The sequence below is a fragment of the Drosophila erecta genome, unplaced genomic scaffold, assembly GCF_003286155.1.
Source record: "Drosophila erecta strain 14021-0224.00,06,07 unplaced genomic scaffold, DereRS2 tig00000092-arrow-pilon, whole genome shotgun sequence".
NCBI lineage: Eukaryota > Metazoa > Arthropoda > Insecta > Diptera > Drosophilidae > Drosophila > Drosophila erecta.
This window is the reverse complement of record NW_020825207.1, coordinates 13,560,742-13,580,637: the sequence shown is the minus strand read 5'-3', so window position 1 is coordinate 13,580,637 and position 19,896 is coordinate 13,560,742. Positions and strand designations below refer to the sequence as shown.

General features: G+C 45.1%; 1 protein-coding gene across 10 annotated transcripts in view; it reads left to right on the top strand.

Moving 5' to 3' along the window:
- The window catches only part of LOC6547099 (mitogen-activated protein kinase kinase kinase kinase 5), a 48,147-nt gene that overhangs the window by 26,601 nt on the left and 1,650 nt on the right, over window positions 1-19,896 (top strand). For 4 of the 10 annotated variants that reach the window (XM_001974743.3, XM_026980080.1, XM_026980082.1 and 1 more), the window contains exons 3-12: window positions 6,351-6,771; window positions 10,898-10,996; window positions 11,079-11,377; window positions 12,084-12,171; window positions 12,468-12,531; window positions 15,092-15,130; window positions 17,599-18,748; window positions 18,810-18,936; window positions 19,001-19,354; window positions 19,420-19,863. In XM_001974743.3, coding sequence (XP_001974779.2) covers window positions 6,351-6,771; window positions 10,898-10,996; window positions 11,079-11,377; window positions 12,084-12,171; window positions 12,468-12,531; window positions 15,092-15,130; window positions 17,599-18,748; window positions 18,810-18,936; window positions 19,001-19,354; window positions 19,420-19,863 — 3,085 coding nt within the window. The remainder of the gene's footprint in view (window positions 1-6,350; window positions 6,772-10,897; window positions 10,997-11,078; window positions 11,378-12,083; window positions 12,172-12,467; window positions 12,532-15,091; window positions 15,131-17,598; window positions 18,749-18,809; window positions 18,937-19,000; window positions 19,355-19,419; window positions 19,864-19,896) is intronic. The other 6 variants (XM_015156693.2, XM_026980085.1, XM_026980086.1 and 3 more) reach the window with 3 other exon arrangements.

The following is a 19,896-nucleotide window of genomic DNA, read 5'->3' as shown; positions in this document are numbered from 1 at the left end:
CATTAATAACTGTGAAACGGTTAATCAAGAGACGCTCAAAGTGGAGCACAGCCAGGGGCGTGGATGGGTTAAGGGGCAAGGGTTCCGAGGGGTGCACAGATTGCCCCACTGACCAGGACAACAGTTTGAAGGACTTGCATGTGACTGAATGGAAAACTCATGTCCGAGTCAGTTACATTTCGTTGCAGTGAAAAGCCATTTCGCCATTAATATCCACATTGTTAGTTCTACGTGACCCACTGTATGCACTAAACAAAAACAGCCAGAAGTTTTAATATTCAAATATTGCTAACTGAAAGGAATACTTGAATTCAAGCTTTAAATATGCTTTCAAACACTGTCTCATAGGTTTCAGGCCTTACAAAAAGTGTGTATATATTTTTTGAAAGGAATTCAATGTAATGGCAAAATTACTCATAGAACAATACATTTATTTTGTACCCCAGCTCCTTCCATCTCGAAAAAAAACCCTGTTCCTAAGCCTTTAAGTGGAATATAAATATGGCAGCTGCGTCTGCTCGTTGGCTCGCATTTTCGCATTGGGTTGGCTGCTCACATGCAAATCATAAACAATAATGGATCTAATAACGCGAAGTCACGTGGGTGATGCAGAGACATGGACATGTGGGGTTCTGAAGAGCGGGGATGGCACACCCTTGCTAATGACCCTGCCAAAGGGTTCAAAGCACTCAGCTGAACGGGGGTTAACTGGACATTTTGCTCATTACTACTCTGGCAGTTTTGTTCCTGTGCTGCCCCATTTCCCCCCTTTTTTCTGGCTGCCTCCAATTTTATCTTTGTTGTCTGTCTGCAGGCCTCACCTTCTGTCTCCCCTTTTCGCGCTCGCCTGTCTCTTTTCAGTGTCTGGTTTTCTGCGTCACATTTAACTCGTTTTTATCTGGCGCCCCGTTTAAGTGTACGCTCATTATACACATTATCGCATGGCAGCAGGCGGAGACCATCGTTTTCCCCACATATTTTCGTTTCATTTTCCGCGCCGTGTGGTTTTGAACTGTTTATTGAGTGTCAGCGATAAGAGTTTGCATATTTCATGGCGGCAAGCTAAACAGAAGGCCGAATGTGGATTATCTCGCAATTAAACCAAAGGCATATTTAGCTGCATTTTTTGCGCATGCATTTGGGGCTCATGCGGGGTTCAAATGCCGCACAAAGAACTTTTGGTTCATTACCACCCAGCCGGGAAAGTGGGGGCGCTTGGAGCTTGGAGCACAACCCACTCCATTCCAAATGCTCGAATAAACAATTTGGAAAGCTGACATAATGCCCGCATTAACCGACAAAACCGACAGCGAAAAATGGCAAATATTTGCGGCGGAAAGTACTCGTACATGTGGCAAATGGGGAGCCGAAATCGGAAAACAGAAAACATCAGTGAAAGAAGCTTTCCCCAAATAAGCTGCGGAAGAAACCAAAACAAAAAGAGAACGAAAAGAGAATGAAGAGGGTGCTATATTTGGCGTGGGCGGAGGCGTTGATGTGGGCGTGCCACCGGCAAACACTGAATTTGTGCGCTTCATGGAAATATTGCACAATTTTATCTTTATTGCTCGCAATGTTGAATCAGTTGGGATAGTCCCTGGAACAAATAACCGAATTCTGTAGAAACGGATTTATCCACGAAGTGAGCAACGTCAGTCTGAATCAGAATCAAGTCGTGATTTTAACAACATATGTCCTCAAATGCGTTCATCTCAATAAAGTTATGTGCACACGCTATTCAGTGACATAAACTAGTGAACATGGTTCCAGTGATATCGACATAGGATCATGACTAGATAGATACTTTCCTATACAAAATGTTTCAATACTTAATGCGACTTGTATGGTTACTTATATTGTTTCCTGTGTAGTTTGGCTCATCATTTCGAGCACACATATACTGCGGAGGCTCATCCAATATCGATTGGGCATTTTGATTGATTGATTGCCGCATATTTTTTGGTCAGCCCTTGAACCATTATCCCATTGTCTCGCCGAGTGACAAATTTGTTCAATTTCCCGCCCATTTATTGTGCCGCCTGGTGTTCCGCATTCCCGGCCAGCTGAAAAACGCTGGACGAGATGCCAGCGTTGTCCCTTGCCAATGACCCAGACCCCCAGACCCCCAGAGCCACTTGAGATATTCCCCTGGCCATGAAATTTTTTGTGCTCTTGGCATTGCGTGAAAATTGCTGGGAAATTGCGAGCTCATCGATAAACTCGAGAGGCTAATTTGAGCTATCTGAGTCGCTCAAAAAAAAGTATCTCAAGTGCTCTGTCCGGCATCAAGTGTTCGTTTATGGAGGAGTGTGAAATTTGGGGACTGAGATGGCCGATCAATAATGTAATTCAATTTCAATTGTACGTGAGCAAGAGCAAAGTGCATTTAAATTTCCGGGCAAATTGAATTAAGATCGCAATTTGGTGCTGGCAGCAGCGCGACCTTTTCTCGAATTAAATCATAAATTATTTCCGTCAAATGCAAAACAAATGAATGAGGTCGAAGGGGAGGAGACAGAGACGTGCACAATTTTGAGCTGTACAATTTTAAGCTCTTTACATTTTGGTCCGCTAAATTAATTTTACCGTGAAAGCTCTGAAATGAAATTAAGCCTGCGTGTCCAGTGGCCAATGACCCACCTCTGCAAACATCCACTATTACGGAGTTCCTCGCTTTTTACCTTTTTGATAGAAATGTGTTAAAACCGACCTTATATAGTGGGGTATAAAAAACAAAAATAATAAAAAAAATAAAATTTGAAATTAAATTCAACAATGAAGAAAGTTGTACGAGATCCCATTAATTTATACATAATTCTACCATTTAATATTTTGTATTTAAAAATAATTTACAATACCTTTCTTGAATATGAATATAAATATAACCCACATTGTTTAAGTCACAAAAACCTTATTAAGCCTTAAATGACTCATAAAAGTCCGCATATATTTAATTCGAATGAAATCAATGGCTTAAAATTCCATATTATTTATTACACGTGACGAAGATGTACAATTTAAATACCCATTATAATATATGGGGGATCCCATTTTGTGAACTGACGTAAAAAGTTACGTAAACAAAAGTTGAAGCAGATTTAACAGATTATTTAATTTAATAATATTGTAGAGTAATCGCAATTGCGGAGAAAACGAGTTTTTGAGTACTGGACATGTGCTGGAACGTTAAGTTCGGGGCTTATAAACATTACACTTTTTCGTCTGCCCATGCAATTAGCAAACAATGCAGGATGAAAAATTCCGGCTTAACGCGTGATATCCATTACAGACATAATGTGAAAAGTAGGGCGGTCAGCGGAAGGGCGAATCAGGATGCCGTGGAGCAGTAAACCCTTTTACCCAATGCGAAAAGCCGCAAAGGAGGGAGCGAAAGGGTAAGAGCAAGGAGAACTCTGCTCCTGGGACCGCTGGCCTGCTCATGCATATGAGCATATGTCGGAAATTGTAACGATTACATGCCGGACACACACATACACAGGAAATGGCGTAGCCATGCAGCCGCCCAACTTGCCACCCACCCGCTGATGATCCTCATTGATTGCTTACAGCTCGGCTTGCGCGAAAAGTGTAGCATACATTACAGCGCAAATTTGCTCTTCCCTACACATACACAGTGCCATAATAATTACCGCATTGCATTGACTCCTTAACGACCCTCGGACAATGATTTAATGCACATTTAATTAAAATAAATACGTCAAGTGCGGCCGGAATCAATCGCCGCTTGACTCCTGTAACTGAACCCCAAATAAGTCATTAAAAGTTTGTTTGCCATGACTTTTGAGGCGATGCAGCACTGCACTTTGCGCCGGGCAAATCCAGCCAAAATGTGGGCGAAGACGTTGACGCTGGCGCAGCTCATTATAAATTTGTTGATGCTGCATATCTGCTTCTTGGGCTCCGGGACTGGCAGGATGGTGGAATGGCAGAATAGTTGGATAGCAGGATGGCAGGATGTGCTGTGCTCGCTTCCTTTCGAGCCATCGAAGCAGAAGCCCAGAAGTAGAACCAGAAGCAGAAGCAGCAGCAGCAGCAGCAGCTCCTTTGCCTTTTTGGCTTGTGCATATCAGCAGCTTTTTATGCTTACCGCAGCTGGTGGGGCGGGGGCGAAACGGATTGGGGGCGGGGCAGTTTTCCGCCGCTCCCCTTTCCGCATTTCCAGCCTGCTGCCTCAACACATTTCATTTTCATCTTTGTGCTCCGGCAGCCGCAGGGAACTTGTCTAAAAATCACGCATAATTTATTTACCATAAACAAGATGAGTAACAAGAAAAGCCGACGATGGCCGCCTGTCAACTGGAATGGGGAAATCAGGCAGAGAAGGGAATGCCACACAGGCAGAGATGGAGGGCGGCAGGACATGGAGGACCTGCTGCGATAAAGTATGGCATAGCATTTTGGAAGCCAGCCCAGATTGCAATAAAAACATCAAAAATGCAACAATGCTGCTGCAGGACAAGCAAATGGAAAACGATGTACAGAAAAGCAAGGACAAGCAATCAGCTGCGAAAAAAGCAAGGCAAAATAAACAAACTAAGCTCGATTGAAGCTGCTGCAGTGCAATAAAATCGCTTTATCTTCATTAAGTCGAGCAAGATATCATTGCAAAAAATAACACACACTTTTGCACAGGGAAGACAAACAAGCGAGCTGGAGCTACCGCATTGAATAATAAATGCAACGAAAATAAAAATAAGAGCACTGCGGAGGAGGAAAGCCGGAGAAAGCCCAAAAAGGGCGGTGGAGATGGCGAACGGAGGAGAAAGTGGCGTGGGCGTATAAAGTACATGACGCAGGGATAAATGGTGGAATCGTGTACACGTACACCAGTACACGGCCGTCAAGGATAAAGGTAGCCGGATGGCAGGTGAAGGGCTGAAAGTGGATGCCACATGCATTGTTGTCCCTGCGTGGGTGTATCTCTTACTCAGTCTGTGCAGTTTCAACTTCATGTCCTCCAAGGACCAGCCATCCCTCCCCTCCCCACACTTCCCCCTCCCCTATTGGGCTCAAACACAAACGATGCGAACCGTGGCGGAATTATTGCAGTCTTAAATGGAATCTACTGGTCACAGTGGCTGCATCCTGACCAAATTACATTTGGGCCTAATGATCAGATATACTAACAGTACTGAAAGCCTAGTACTTTGCCGCCTATAATCGTGGTGCTTTAGGCATTTCGTTCTACAATTCATATTTCATGTAAGACTTTATTCGAAAATTTTTACTTATCTTAAATGGCTAATATCCCCATTTTTACACCCGTTACTCGTAGAGTAAAAGGGTATACTAGATTCGTTGAAAAGTATGTCACAGGCGAAAGGAAACGTTTTCGACCATATAAAGTATATATTTTCTAGATCAGGATCAATAGCCGGGTCGAATGGCCGTGTCCGTATGAACGGCTCGATCCCAGGAACTACAAAAGCTAGAATGTTGAGGTTAGGCATACAGGTTCCAAAGACAGACGCAAGTTTGTTTTCTTACGCCCACACTTTCAAAAAATTTTAAAGTTTTTTTTTTTCATTTTATTACTTTTTTCCCAATTTCTACCGATATTCCAGAAAATGTTAAAATCTCTCGTTTGCACTTTCACTAGCTGAGTAACGGGTATCTGATAGTCGGGGAACTCGACTATAGCATTCTATCTTGTTTCAAGTTTATTTTCTATTGTAAATTGTAATTTGTATCTGGATAACGTGGGCTATTAAAGTCTTATATACACACTTTGGGATTAAAAGTACCTAAAGTACCTTTATGTATTTTTAAGTTTTCTGTTGAAAACTCTTCCCATGTATTATTATTATTAATTTTCCACAATTATTCATTGCCTAACAGGGAGAATGGAACATAAAACCGACTTAACTCAGGCGTCTTGCCTGGCAACCTTTTAATATTCCTTGCAGGCACTCGCAGATTTCCACTTGATGACGTCGGCGATGATATGGTTTTGCCAATGGGAATGGGATTGGTGGAATGAGGGATTTTGGGAGGGAAAAACTTTACCCGCAGGCGATTGTTCTATGCAAATACTATGGACCATTTTCTGTTTGGTGGGTTGGATGGCAAATTGTGAAGTGGTTACAATGCATTTTTATGTGCAAGTGCGCGCGCTAAAAATTTATTGAAAACGAGCAGGAATATTTGCATGAATGAAGATGAACAGAGAGGCGATGCCCCAGATGCTGCAGGTGTGCAGCCAATCAAAAATTCCAGCCCGCCAACAGCACTCAACCCCCAACCCCAGCCCCCACATAATCTCCATATTTTCATTGAGTTTTTGAGAACCATCGGTATTGATTCAAGGCAATCTCTCTGATTTCTTGCAGGCGAAACGAATACAGAGCAATGAGCTGGCTGCCATCAAGGTCATCAAGCTGGAGCCCTCCGACGACATACAGATTATCCAGCAGGAGATCATCATGATGAGGGACTGCCGCCACCCGAACATCATCGCCTACTACGGCTCGTACCTGCGCAGGGATAAACTCTGGATATGCATGGAGTTTTGTGGTGGTGGCAGTCTGCAGGACATCTACCAGGTGACTGGTCCCCTCACCGAAGTCCAGATCGCGTACATGTGCCGGGAGACTCTCAAGGGACTCGAGTACCTGCACTCCATGGGCAAAATGCACCGGGACATCAAGGGTGCGAATATCCTGTTGACGGAGTACGGCGATGTCAAACTGGCGGACTTCGGCGTTTCAGCGCAGATCACGGCCACAATAAACAAACGCAAGAGCTTCATAGGTGAGTGATAGACTTATTCAAGTTTGAGTAATCGACTTTCAAGAAAATATATTCTGGGAAAAATGATTGTTCCGCACAGCAGTTAGCAGAAGAGACATCTGCAATATTGGTTGGCATCAAGGACACTCTCTGATAAAGCCAGACTTTAAGAGGAGGACGGGGTGGGGCAAGGTGTCCTGCCACACAAAGTGTTTATCATTATGAAATTCTGTTTTGTGGCAAGCCGAAGCACCAAAGCAGAAAAATGCGAGGAGAGTGTCCTGACAGGAGCAACAATTGCGTTTAACGCTTCTAAACACTTCTCACCCATGGAGCAGCTGTCAGAAATGACAAAGCACAAATAACAGAAAATAATACAGGAAGGAAAGATGAAAATTAGACACGGCAGGGAAAATCAAGTATACGTCCGAGTGGCTCCCTTTCACAACCACTTGGAAATTTTGTCCATTCCCTGAATGGAGTCTCCAATTGAATGCAATTCAATTAGGAGTAGCATTATAATGGCTCCTGCAAGGAATTCTCAAATATAATCAAAAAGCGATGGCGGCGGTTCCAAAGGGAACAATTCAATTTGAGGAATATTTCAAATGCAGGCGACGTAAAAAATACACAAGAAGCAAAAGGCTGGGGAGACTTACTGGACAAAAAGTAGCTGACCAGCAGGTGGCCAGTCTGGCACATTGTTTGCCATCCTGGGTGGGTACAAAAAAAGGAGGGAGTTTTCCGCCCAACTTTGTTGTCGACGTCCCAAACTGAAGCACAAAAGCAAATAATTTGTGAAAAATGTCCCAATTGGAGAGTCGACGTCTTAGTTCGTTGGCAACATCTTTTGTGGGCTGTTCAGCCTTCAAAGTCGTACTTAACCTTTCCCTCCTTCCACTTTAGCTAAGCATTTTGCCCACTAATAGAATTCAGCTTCTCTGCAGCTTTTCCGCTGCAATGAGCAGCGTTAAGCTGCTTTCCCAATTGCAGTGAAGATATTTGGTAAAAGGGACACACGAAAAATATTAAAAACCTATTGCTTTATTGGAAAATACATAGAGGGTTTATGGAGATAATGATACAAATTTATTTAAGGAATCTTCAAGCCTTTTTGGATGTACTTTCTAATCTAAATTAAAATGCCTGCCAGGGGCTTTAAGAAGATGATGCCAGGGCAACGTGGTGTATACGCAATTTGAATGTAAATAGGAACTTATCAGTCAGAAGCCATGTGCGGCTTAAAAATGGGGGTGGTGGCCTGCAAGGGGTGTAGTTTGTCATGACAACTTGCAATCTAAGGACGAACAGACGAAGCGGCAATGATTTGCATGAGCCACTTTTTTTCGCTCGTCATCGCTGGCACTTTCAACTGCCAAGACTTTGCAAATGAGATTTTGCGGTTACGCGGGGCCATCAGTTAAGCTCCCCAGAAGCTCCACAACCCACTGTCCGCGCACAATTAATTATTTGAAATGCCTTTCGCTCTTCACTTAATTTAAATTCGCGCAACCCTTCATCGGGCCGTTGACACTCGCCAGCTAATTAAGTTATGACAGCTGGCTCTTCACTCTTCACTCACTTCATGTCCTTCATTTTGCCTAAGACAAGAGCCACGAGTCCTGGCGCTAATAAAATCTAAACCAACTTAAGTTCATGACATTTTCTCTTAGTGAATAGCGCTAGCGTAGAAGAAGGGGCATCATAAAAACCGGCGTTTGATTTGATTTCATTTACGCCAAATTGGATTTTATCCTACTCCGACAAAGCAGTTTAATTTTTAACGCCGACTTTTGTCCTTTGAGTCCGTCGTAAAAGCGAAAAGCTGCCATAAAGCTAGCTCCCGCAGCGCTAATTTGATTCCAGATTTATTTCAATGGACAATCCCGCAGTTGGTTGGCAGTGCATGTGATTAATGGACTGCAATTTGTGCAACCAAAAATGCTAACAAAAAGTACGCACTATACTTGCATACACACGTGCAGACAGAACGAAGAAGAGGCAGCTCAACTCTCCAAGTTTAACGACCTTGAGTTTGCCAGGATCCTTTGTTTCCTTTTGGCTCTTTGTTGCCACTTTTGGCTGCATTTTCATGACGTTTTCGAGCTGAGCGAGCATCTTTTGTGGCATGTCAATGTGGCGGAGTGTGCAGTGTTAGTGACAGCGATTCGAGTGGGCTGGGTGGTGGTTAGGTGGCCGATTGTTTGGGATCTCCGTGCCACTATCTTCCCCCGTTTGTGTGAAGCTGTCAAACAATGTGACGTCCGCTTACTGTTATCATTCCGAGTGCTCTTCACTCCTGCTCCACAATGCCATTGTGTCTATGTAGTTGTTGCCGTTTCAGATGTTGTGGCGACTGCTGTGACAAATGCGGTGATAAGTACACACCAACACCAACACCACCACCCACTCACACACGCACATGCACACGCACACCCGCGCTTTTATGCCCCATCCACAATGTCTGCACAGGAGCACGAGGTCAACCTCGAATCGTTTGTTGTACTCCATGCATATGCACATGAGTCAATTGCTGAGCTTCTGTCGATTGTTACAATGCCAGATATTCAGGCTTTTGAGGTTGCATATTTTTGGGCGAACCAAATGTGCACACTGAAAACAAATTTACCGGATTTGAGGTTCCTAATTTCATTGAAATGAAGCAAGAGAAGCAAGAGTCAGTTTTCTGGTCATGGCACCAAAAAGCCACAATCAAGGCAATGTTTTATTTTCTCAGTGAATCTTCGTCCTTGTGGCCAAGATAAACAAACAACTGAGATGAAAAAGGAGTTGGCAAACGGGAAGAGAAAAAACCAGTAGCCCGGTGGGGCGACAGCCTGGCGCTTTTATTATTCAATAAAAAGGTGCTTACGCTTGTGTTTAGTGTCATTAACAAGTCAATGGCAACACACGATGAGCAGAAACTTCCACCTCGGTGGCCCTGAGCCGTACCGCCCACCCATTTCCCGCCCACTTCGCGCATTCAGCCGCAGTTATGCCATAAACATGAATATGCGTATGTGTGCGTGTGCGTGGGATGTCCTTAATGCTTCCCAGTTCGCGAGTTGACGGAAATGCGTCTTGGCATTAAATAGATGCAGAAACCTAAAAGCCTGCCACCATTTGTTTGCTGACATTTAATTCAGCTGCTGCTGTCTGCTTTAATGCCAGTGCGACTTTTTTCTCTTTTTTTTTGCTCCCTTTTTCAGCAATTAACAAAATGATACTTGACTGGCTGTTGTTGCTGTCACTTTGCGGATAATATTGCTTTCCCCACAGTATCTGTGTGTGTGTGTCTTCTCTGTGTGCGTGTGTGCACTTGTTTGTGTTGGCCTTTAATTAAAATGCATGCGAAAGTTCAGTTCAGGGAATTCGCATTGCTTCGCTGCTTTCAATTCAGTCCTTCGATTCCGCATCACTTTGCCGGATCGAAGCTCAAACAAGAGCGAAAACAATGATGATGATGAGGTGATAAAGGAGGAGCGGGCGTTTGGGTTTTCCCCTGGGGAAACCGAAAACCGTAACTTAAACTTGGCCAAGGTATCAAAGAGCCGGCATCAAACGTGATTTTCCACCTTCGTTGTGGTTTAATTAAATTGAAAATACAATTAACTGCCACGACGACTTCCACTCATCCACTTGTCAAGTGAGAGGAAAATTAATTTTCTCGTGGCTGCCATCCATCCAAAGAAACTACTCCAGCAGATGCTGTTACTGCTGTTGCTGTTGCTGCTGGCTCGGCAAAATTGTTGCCTGGCTGCAACATGGCGTATGAGTAATGGACGCATTAGCTCCACTCCTTGTTGCGATCATAAAACGTGCGCCCAAAATGAAGAGAAAATGTGTCGCAAATGCCATTTCCACCCACCCGGCTTTGATTACCACGCTCTGCATAATTCAGCAATTTGTTTATTTGCACAATTGTCACATTGTCGCATAAAAACGCTAATTAAATTAAATAAAATCGCTTTGGATAGCGCAATGAATAAATGATACCAACATAATCGGCGGCAGTGAAATTAAATGTGTGACTGTTGCATAATTAGCTGAGGCAGCAAAACCATATGGGTATCGATAGCCTGGATATTTATATAATCAGTTTTTTAACTCCTCTTTTTTCTTTTTGCTCTTTTTTAACCCATTTTAGGTACGCCCTATTGGATGGCTCCTGAGGTGGCAGCCGTGGAACGCAAGGGTGGCTATAACCAACTATGTGATATTTGGGCCTGCGGCATAACCTCAATCGGTGAGTGGCTCTATTGCATCATTTTTTATGCTGAATAATTTTCTAATATTTTCACATTTTTCTGTCCACCATTTGACAACAGAACTGGCTGAATTGCAGCCGCCGATGTTCGATTTGCACCCGATGCGCGCCCTATTCCTGATGTCCAAGAGCGGCTTCAAGCCGCCCACTCTGAACAACAAGGACAAGTGGAGCCCCACGTTCCACAACTTCATCAAGACGGCGCTGACGAAGAACCCGAAGAAGCGACCCACCGCCGAGCGCCTGCTGCAGCATCCCTTCGTCCAGGGCGAGATGTCCTTGCGGGTGGCCAAGGAGCTGCTGCAGAAGTACCAGAGTCCCAACCCGCAGTTCTACTACTATCTCGATGGCGATGAGGAGGTGAGTGCTGGCCTGGCCCCCACTGGGCAGGAATGGGGTCAGCTAAGTCTGGGGCTGGCAGCAGCCACTTGGCACCTTTTGCGTAATTTATTTACGCTTTTAGTGCGGCAAAGCTGAGGGGCAAATGCAAGGGGAAAGTTTTCCCAAGCTAAAGCTGAGAAGACCAGGAACTCTTCAGCTGTGTTTTGTTTCGGGATTGGTCAACGATTTAGTGCGCCATTAAACACTTTCGGCAGCCTTATGTTTCTGGTCCTGCTCCTGCTCTCGACCCAATTAATTGGCCGCCAAAGTTGGTCGAAACTAATGCAGCTGTCTAGACTGTTGGTGCCTAAGCCTATTTAACGACACTTGCAAATGCGAAATCAAATTTAAGTTTAATCGCTTCACCAGCAGGGACGGCCATTTTAAAGACATTTTCATGGCTTCCTTACAAGTCATAAATCTTCCATTTGCTTGGATGTTTTGACAAACTTTTAGCAGCCGGTGGCAAATAAGTTTCCCCGTCCTTAGATATTCAAATTTTACTTAGCTCGCTTACTGAGCTGCAAAAAAATAACGCATCACGCTCAAAAATCCCAATATGACTTTGATTTATGAGATTTTATCGCAGCCAGAAAATTTTGTCGCCGACTGAGTGACGATGGTGAAGGTCCATTCTGAAAGTGTGAGTTTTAAAGTTTTCCTTTCCCATTTTTTTACTTTTCAGTCTGTGGCCGGAGTGCCGCAACGCATTGCCAGCAAAATGACGTCACGCACCAATGGCGTGCCAGCGCAAAATCACACACTAAAAACAGGTGAGCTTATGGGTGAAATCTTTAAAAATCAGTAAAATAAAAGTTTATGACTGGATGTGAGTCCAAAACTTGAAGGTTCCTAAACAGTTTCATAGCTTGCAATAAATGTGTTGTTTATACGTGCAGGATTGATGTGGTGCGCTTCGTCACTAGCTGTATGCATAGTGCTTAAAGCGTTCAAAAAATCGATTTAGGAACTTTTGCCCAAAACAACTTATGCATAATTATACCGTTGTGCATATACTATAATGAAAATAATGCCAATCTCAATTTCTTCCAATTTTCCTCCTTCAAAGGCATGACGACGAACTCCACGTGGAATGAGCGATCTTCTAGTCCCGAAACGTTACCCAGTGACATGTAAGTGCCGCCGAACCTCCTCCCACTGCTTTTCTCTCCGATTTGCCTGGACCTATGCTACAGTTTTGTCTATGGTTTTTCTTACTTGCGAGGCGGGTTAGATCCGCTTCAGTTTTGGTACTTCGGTTTCAGTTCACACACTATCTCACACAAACAAAACAAAAACACACACACTCCGCTATGTACATACACTTGTAAGCTTGTAAATGTTGTCTGTGGATTCAGCAGCTTTAAACTCACCCAGATCCATTTGGAAATTTTCCCACAGGGTGTTGGGAGCATCAGGCGAACCATTGGCCCAGCCATTTGGTAAACATTTCTATAGCCATTTCTACGTTTTTCTCTTTCTGTACTTGTAGTCCCAGCGCCGAGCGATCAAAACCGAAATTGAGCGGCACCCTGATTATGAACATGTCTTTAAGGTTAGCCAAAATAAGGGGCAACATTGCAGCTGCTACACTGCACCCGAATGGCATTGCATGTTGCGCTTTTTATGCTGGCCAAAATGGAAACTTAAGGCCACAGCACGCGTCCTGTGTAATTTGCTCGAAACTTTGGGTTACTGCACAGTCAATTTTTTAGTTGCACGTTTCTGGGGAGCGAGCTGTGTTTACTTTCCTATTTTGCTGCTGCATTTTCATGTGTATATGGCTGCTACACACGCTTGCGCTTAGTTGCAGCTACGTGTCTCTGCCCCGGAAAATTCCGAGCTTGTGCATTTTTCATCCACTCCACGGACGAGTGGCAAATCCCAGCACCCAGTCCCTTACTCCATTCTCGGATGTATAATTGCAACCTGGCTTCCACGATTCCCCAGGCGGGCTTCAAACTTGTGGGCTATTTAATTGCCAGCCAGAAGTAATTACGTCAGGGGAAAAAACCCTGCCAAGTATCCTGCAACATAATAATAATAAGCAGTCTTCAGCTCCCCGTATCCCAGAAACTTGCAAGAAAAGTCCTATGAAAAATTGGGGCTACAGCTACAGATAGATGGCAGAACTTGAAACTAGCTGGGAGCAGTGAGCTGTAAGCAGTGAGCTGTGAGCAGTGAGTGGCATGTTCTGGGGAGCAGGCAAAAGTTCCAAGAAATCAATTAACGCAACAGCTAACTGGAGCGGGAAAAGCGGAGGATAGATGGATGCCACATCAAGCATACGCCGAGTTGGCACGCAACTGCAGCTTCAATATGTCAAGTGCAGAGAGAACAAAGCTAGCTGGGAAAAGTGGGAAAATTAGATCTCAGAACTTCACAAATTAACAAAAGTTTCCTTAATAATAGGTTTTTAAATATAATAGGGATAAAACTACTTGATTAAATGTAAAAACCAGCGATTTAGAGCATCTAAGTTTTAATTAACCACTTTGCTAGCAAATTTTCGAGAGCTTCTATGTAAAATGATTTTTCTAAGTGTGCTAGACGAATGAGGCGCCATTTGTCATTTTAAACGATTACACATTGTTGGCCTCCAATGAAGGGGAGTGGCACGTTTAATAAGCCCTCCTCGATGATGGTGGGTTGCATGGTGGCATGGTGGCATGGTGGGTCGCAAAACGGGAGTCTGGAAGTGCTCGATTTGAGTTATGTGGCAAACACTTTGCGGCAGCCGCCACCCGAGTGGCGTCGCAGACAACAAAGCCAAGTCACTCTGTCTATATGCATGCGATAGCGCCTCCAAAGGGCTCCCCTCCCCTCCCCAATTTTGGAGCCCCTCGAAAGAAGCCCACTTTCGATGCCGATGCCCAATTTTATTGAAGCCATAAAAACGGCTGCGCCAATTTCGATGTACTGAGCGCTACTTACAAGCGACTTGCTGGCTAAGAGCCACGCCCCCACCCCAGAAATACGCCCACATCCGGTGGCTTGTGGCGCCCGAAAAGTTTTCAAAAGCTGGCTCGTCTTACGCCTTTCTTTCTCCTTGGAGCCGCTCGACCGTCATGGTTAATTTCATTTAAACCGTCATAAGCAGAAAGTATAACAGGAATTTATTTTGTTTTATTTTTTGTTTTTTTCTTTTTGCGGCGAGAGGGCCAAACAAAAAAGGGAAAATTATTAATTGCCTAGGCGGCGGAGGAAAAAGATTATAATGGGAGAAAATGGGGTAAGGAATGCCACTTTTTTAATATCCCGTTTATGGGCTGCTTTTTAAGTGGAGAAATGGGCTGCGCCAGATGACATTAGGCAGAATTATGAACATGGCAAATTAGCTGATGCGTTTAATTGGCGTTAGGACTGTTTGTCATGGCCTCAAAGGATAATGATTTAAGTTTAACACGCATACTCGTACAAAAAACCAAAACCAAACAAAACAAAACCCCGTTTACAACAACACACTGTGATATTTACAAGTTCTTGAGATTATTAATACTTTTGCTGTGATCTGAAAGTAGCTTTAGTTTTCTATTTGGGGCTACCAAATAATTTTTCGAAACTAACTTTTACTTTCCTACTTTTGTATTTTGTTCCACTTTTTTCTTATTGCAAACTAAACACAATGAAATTTTCTGTTTATTTTATTTTTTCCTTTTTTCGTATCTTTGTTTTTGTATTTGATTTTTGTAGGAGCCTCTTACAATATATTGATGAGGAGCTGAAGCTAAGGTAACTACACCCACCAATGTATTCCTTTAGACTCGAGCCTCGGCTCTCGGTGTGTCCAACTCCTCAAACAACCACACCCCTCACCTAGATCTAGCTGACCCACACTAACCCATCATATCTCATACTTTACACTCATAAGCACTGCCACGTATACACTGAAAGAAATATGTACCTATCGGTCTGCGAAATAATGCCAACTGCGAATTCATCATCTCTAAACTGAATAGTACAAGTCTTTATATTAGAACTAGCTCGGATAAAGCCTTACTCATAATCTTTAAGCTTCACACAAAAGTGTGTAAAAGTATGCAGCAGAAAATTAATTTTGAGGCTATGTGCTAATAATACCTGTATTTTAAAGGACAATTGCCTATCTTTCATTGCATACTTTTAGACATCTTTTAGTTTCCGTTTTCTGTAACTCCACCATATCTTAACTAAAGACCTCCGTGATTGTTGAAATGCTTTTCTCTCTCTACACGAATTCTTCATTTGACTTTGATATAGCATTAAGTTTATCTCGGCAAGGGAATACGTTATTTTTGGTTCTTTTTCGCCACCGCCCCTGTGTGCACACCCATGCAAATGAGTGTTTGCCATCCTGGCAGCCGTCAGATGCCAAACCACACCCACACACACGCAAAGTCCTCACCGCCAGAGCAGCTGCATCATTATCATTATGAACCAGGAGCAGCAGCTCGTCTTGTGGCCACCTAGGTTTATTACCGGCCATCTGCCCGGCCCATCCCATATAGTCCATACCCGAAAAAAGATGCTACATTTTCATTAGGTTTTTTCCTTTCGGCTCGTTCCGCGTCCATTTAAACCGTATTAAGTTACGGTTGCTGTTCCTCAGCCATCTTATAAGTTAGTTCTTCTTGTGGCCCTCGCATTCTTTGTTTGCCCAACTTCTTTGTTTTGCCGGTTATTGTCTGGGCGAGGCTTTGTTCACTTTGGCCTCTTATTCCGCCTAACTTTTGCTTTGTCTATCGATGGAAAGCCGTGGGGAAAAGCGAGGAATTTCGAAATATAGAGGGAGCAAATATAAAATATCCAAACAAGAAGGAAAAACGCACGTTGAGCATACGCACCGTGGGACGCCCGAAATATGACCCCTTCGATGGCTCAATTATTTGGCCGGACGCAAAACCAGAAAAGCAGTTCTCAACTAATTTATACGGAACAATTGGTTTATATTTTTCGGGCAGAATTTATACATCGATGGGTCGCCATGAAAATCGCTCGATTTGTCCTGCCTTCGGACCCTTTTTCCCATGTTTATTGTTTATTTATTTGATGTGTGTGCAAATGGCCGTCGCATTGCTTTTATTGTTATTATTATTATTGGACAGCCAAGTAGTGCCACACGTAGTGTTGATTTGTCCAACCCAGGATCCGAAATGCTCTGAAATATGCAGCATTATTGGCCATCGCAGTGATTGAGGAGATTTCGAGGGGTCTAAGCTGTCTTGGCCTTCGGAAACAAGACGATGGAAAACAAATTGCAATTATGCTAACATCAACTGAAAACTAATTCAGAAAACTAATTCGGCAAATGGAAATGGGATTCCTTGGGCCAAGTTTTCGTCTTGCCCTCATCGCAAGCAGCTGATGAGATTTTCCAGCAAATTGTGTTTGTATTTGCTTGATTCCGACTTGTTTTATTTGGCCAACATTCCTGGCATTTTGTTTTTAGAATTAATTTTCCAGGCTTTTTTTGTATTTCTCTTTTTCATTTTTTTTTCTTTTTTTTTGTAAATTTTTTGCTGCTGTTTTTTTGTTTATTGTTTGTGTTTACTTCCCATGCTCTTTCTGTTTCTGTGCATTCATGTGCGAGGCAATTTTCTATTCAAGCATTTTCCATTTTCATTTGCGTGTGTGATTGTGAATGTGTTGCGATGTGTTTTGTGTATCTTTGAGCATTTGTGTTTTGCATCTCATGCATAATTTATGGCATCATATTAGTTCATTTATTTATTTATTTACCTTGCGTCCAATAAAAAAACAACTACCAACTAGGACACCAATAAGTGGGCTTAACCCTCGCGGGTGGTGAATAATTTCATTAAAAGCGTAATCCGCTTAACACTCTACTGCCACCCTTGCGGTTTGGCCCATCGGGAGTTTATCAATTCGATTGCATGCCACAAAAAGACACACAAACACAGACAGGGAACCCCAAATGCATGCCAAACAGGATGAGCCGGGGGTCAGCTCCTCCTGCCTCCTGCCTCCTCCACACACGAAACTCGAACTCGAACTCGAACTCAGCCACCACAACAGAACCACCCACCCAATCACGCAATCACCATCCCCCCGAACAACAAGAAATCGAAAAGCTATATAGCCATATAGTGTTTACCTAACCGATCGAAGAAGGAAGCTCAACATCTCGGCTCTCTTTTCTCTCTCTCGCCTCTCTTCTCTTGATCTCTCGATTCCCTCCGCTTGTCTGAAACGCTCCGCAGAGCGACCTTGCCACTGAACAACGACACCAAAGATCCACTCGCCGCCGAGTGCAGCTGCTCCTCCCACAATGGAGGAGCCGCCGGAGGAGGAGGAGGAGGAGGAGTAGGAGCAGGCGGGGCAGCCGCGAACGGCAGCAGCAGCAGCAGCGGAGGCGGAGCAGTCGGCACCACTCATCATCAGCACCAACAGCACCACCAGCATCACCACCATCCGAATCATCTGCATCAGCATCAGCCTCATCAATTGCCGCCGCAGCAGCAGCAGCAGCAGGCACATCAGGCGACGCAGCAGGAACACCATCACCACCATCCAATGACCTCGTCCATATCCAGCGGCTTGGTGTCCGCCAATGCCAACAGCATCAGCTCGTCCGCCTCGCTGGCCTCCATGCCAGGTCTCACTGCCTACCTGGGCATGCGATCCCATGTGGTTGGCCACATGGGTATGGGCTTTGGCATGGGTCTCGGCCTGTCCAACCTGCGCACCACCAGCATCGATGCCGACGACGATGAACTGGTGGCTGCCGATGTGGCCATGAATAATGCTGCTGCCGCCGTTCCTGGGAACGGATCCGGTGCTGGCAACGGTTCCGGATCCGGATGCTCCGCCTCTGCGGCGCACTATCTGCGTTACAGCAGCAACTACCGATCAGCCGCCGCGGCTCAGGCATCGCAGGCGGCACATCCGCACGTTAACTCCAATTCGAATTCGAATTCGAACAACGGCCATGGCCATGCGCCGATCACATCCAGCATCTCGTCCTCTGCGTCATCAGCTTCGTTTTATAATCGCCTCCTACTCCTCGATAATTCCAGCGGCGATGCAAATGTAGGCGGCAACGGAGGCGGCAGCAGCAACATTAGCAGCAGCGGAGGAGTAGCAGGTGGCACCAATGGCCTCCTGGACAAGCACGAGCTGGATGCTCTTCCCCAAGCGGCTACAAAGTCGGCCGGCGATGGCTTCTCGCATTCCAACAGCCCAGCGACGAATTCCGGAGCGGGAGCGACCGGATCCAGGGATAACGATGGACCCTCGTCGAGCAACTCCTCGCATCTCTACCAGAACCTGCTGAGGAGCAGCTCTGGAGAAACGCCAGCGGGAACGAGCTCGGCGGGCAATAACTGTGATTACCGGCATGAGAGCAACCAGGTGAGGAAAGAAAACTTATTAAATTGGTTCAGCTTTCAACCACATCTATATTAATTCGCAGAATGGTCTGGAGGACTCGCCTCGACGCCATAGCTCCATGGATCAGCTGATCGGGCTGCTCGAAAACATGGGCAAGTCTTCGAGGACACGCAGCCTGAGCGATGGTGGCACCCAGGACGACGACGAAGGTAAGTGCATGTGCAATACCCACTGAAAGCGTAAATTAATGATTTTCCTCTCTATAAAACACAGCGGAGAAGGAGGCGCAACCGGATCTGCTGAACAACACCCCACCGGTGCCACCGAAACGCTCCCACAAACGCCGTCACACGCCGCCTCGACCCATCTCCAACGGACTGCCGCCCACTCCCAAGGTGCACATGGGTGCCTGCTTCTCCAAGATCTTCAACGGTTGCCCGCTGCGGGTGCACTGCACCGCCTCGTGGATCCATCCGGAGACGCGGGACCAGCATCTGCTGATCGGCGCCGAGGAGGGTATCTACAACCTCAACATGAACGAACTGCACGACGCGGCCATCGATCAGTTGTTCCCGCGCCGCACCACCTGGTTGTATGTCATCAAAGATGTGCTCATGAGTCTGTCTGGTGGGTACCCGATTCCAGCTTCATAGGATTAACTTATACATAGCCCATTGTAATCCATTTTTCAGGGAAATCCTGCCAGCTCTACAGGCACGACCTGGTGGCCCTGCACTCCAAGCAGACGGTGCGCTTCTCGCTGCACATGAACAAGATCCCGGAGCGACTGGTGCCGCGCAAGTTCGCTCTGACCACCAAGGTGCCGGACACAAAGTGCTGCACACAGTGCTGTGTCACACGGAATCCGTATAACGGATACAAATACCTGTGTGGAGCGACGCCCAGCGGCATTTTCCTGATGCAGTGGTACGATCCACTGAACAAGTTTATGCTGCTCAAGCAGTGCGAGTGGCCAGCCATCAGCATTCAGGGCGGAGGTCACGGCTGCGTCCAGAACGGGCACACACCCGTATTCGAGATGATTATCACGCCGGAATTGGAGTACCCGATTGTGTGCACGGGTGTGCGAAAGGCCATGAACGGCTGCCTCAAGCTGGAGCTGATCAACATGAACAGTGAGTGCAAATCGTGGTTGCAAATCGAAGATA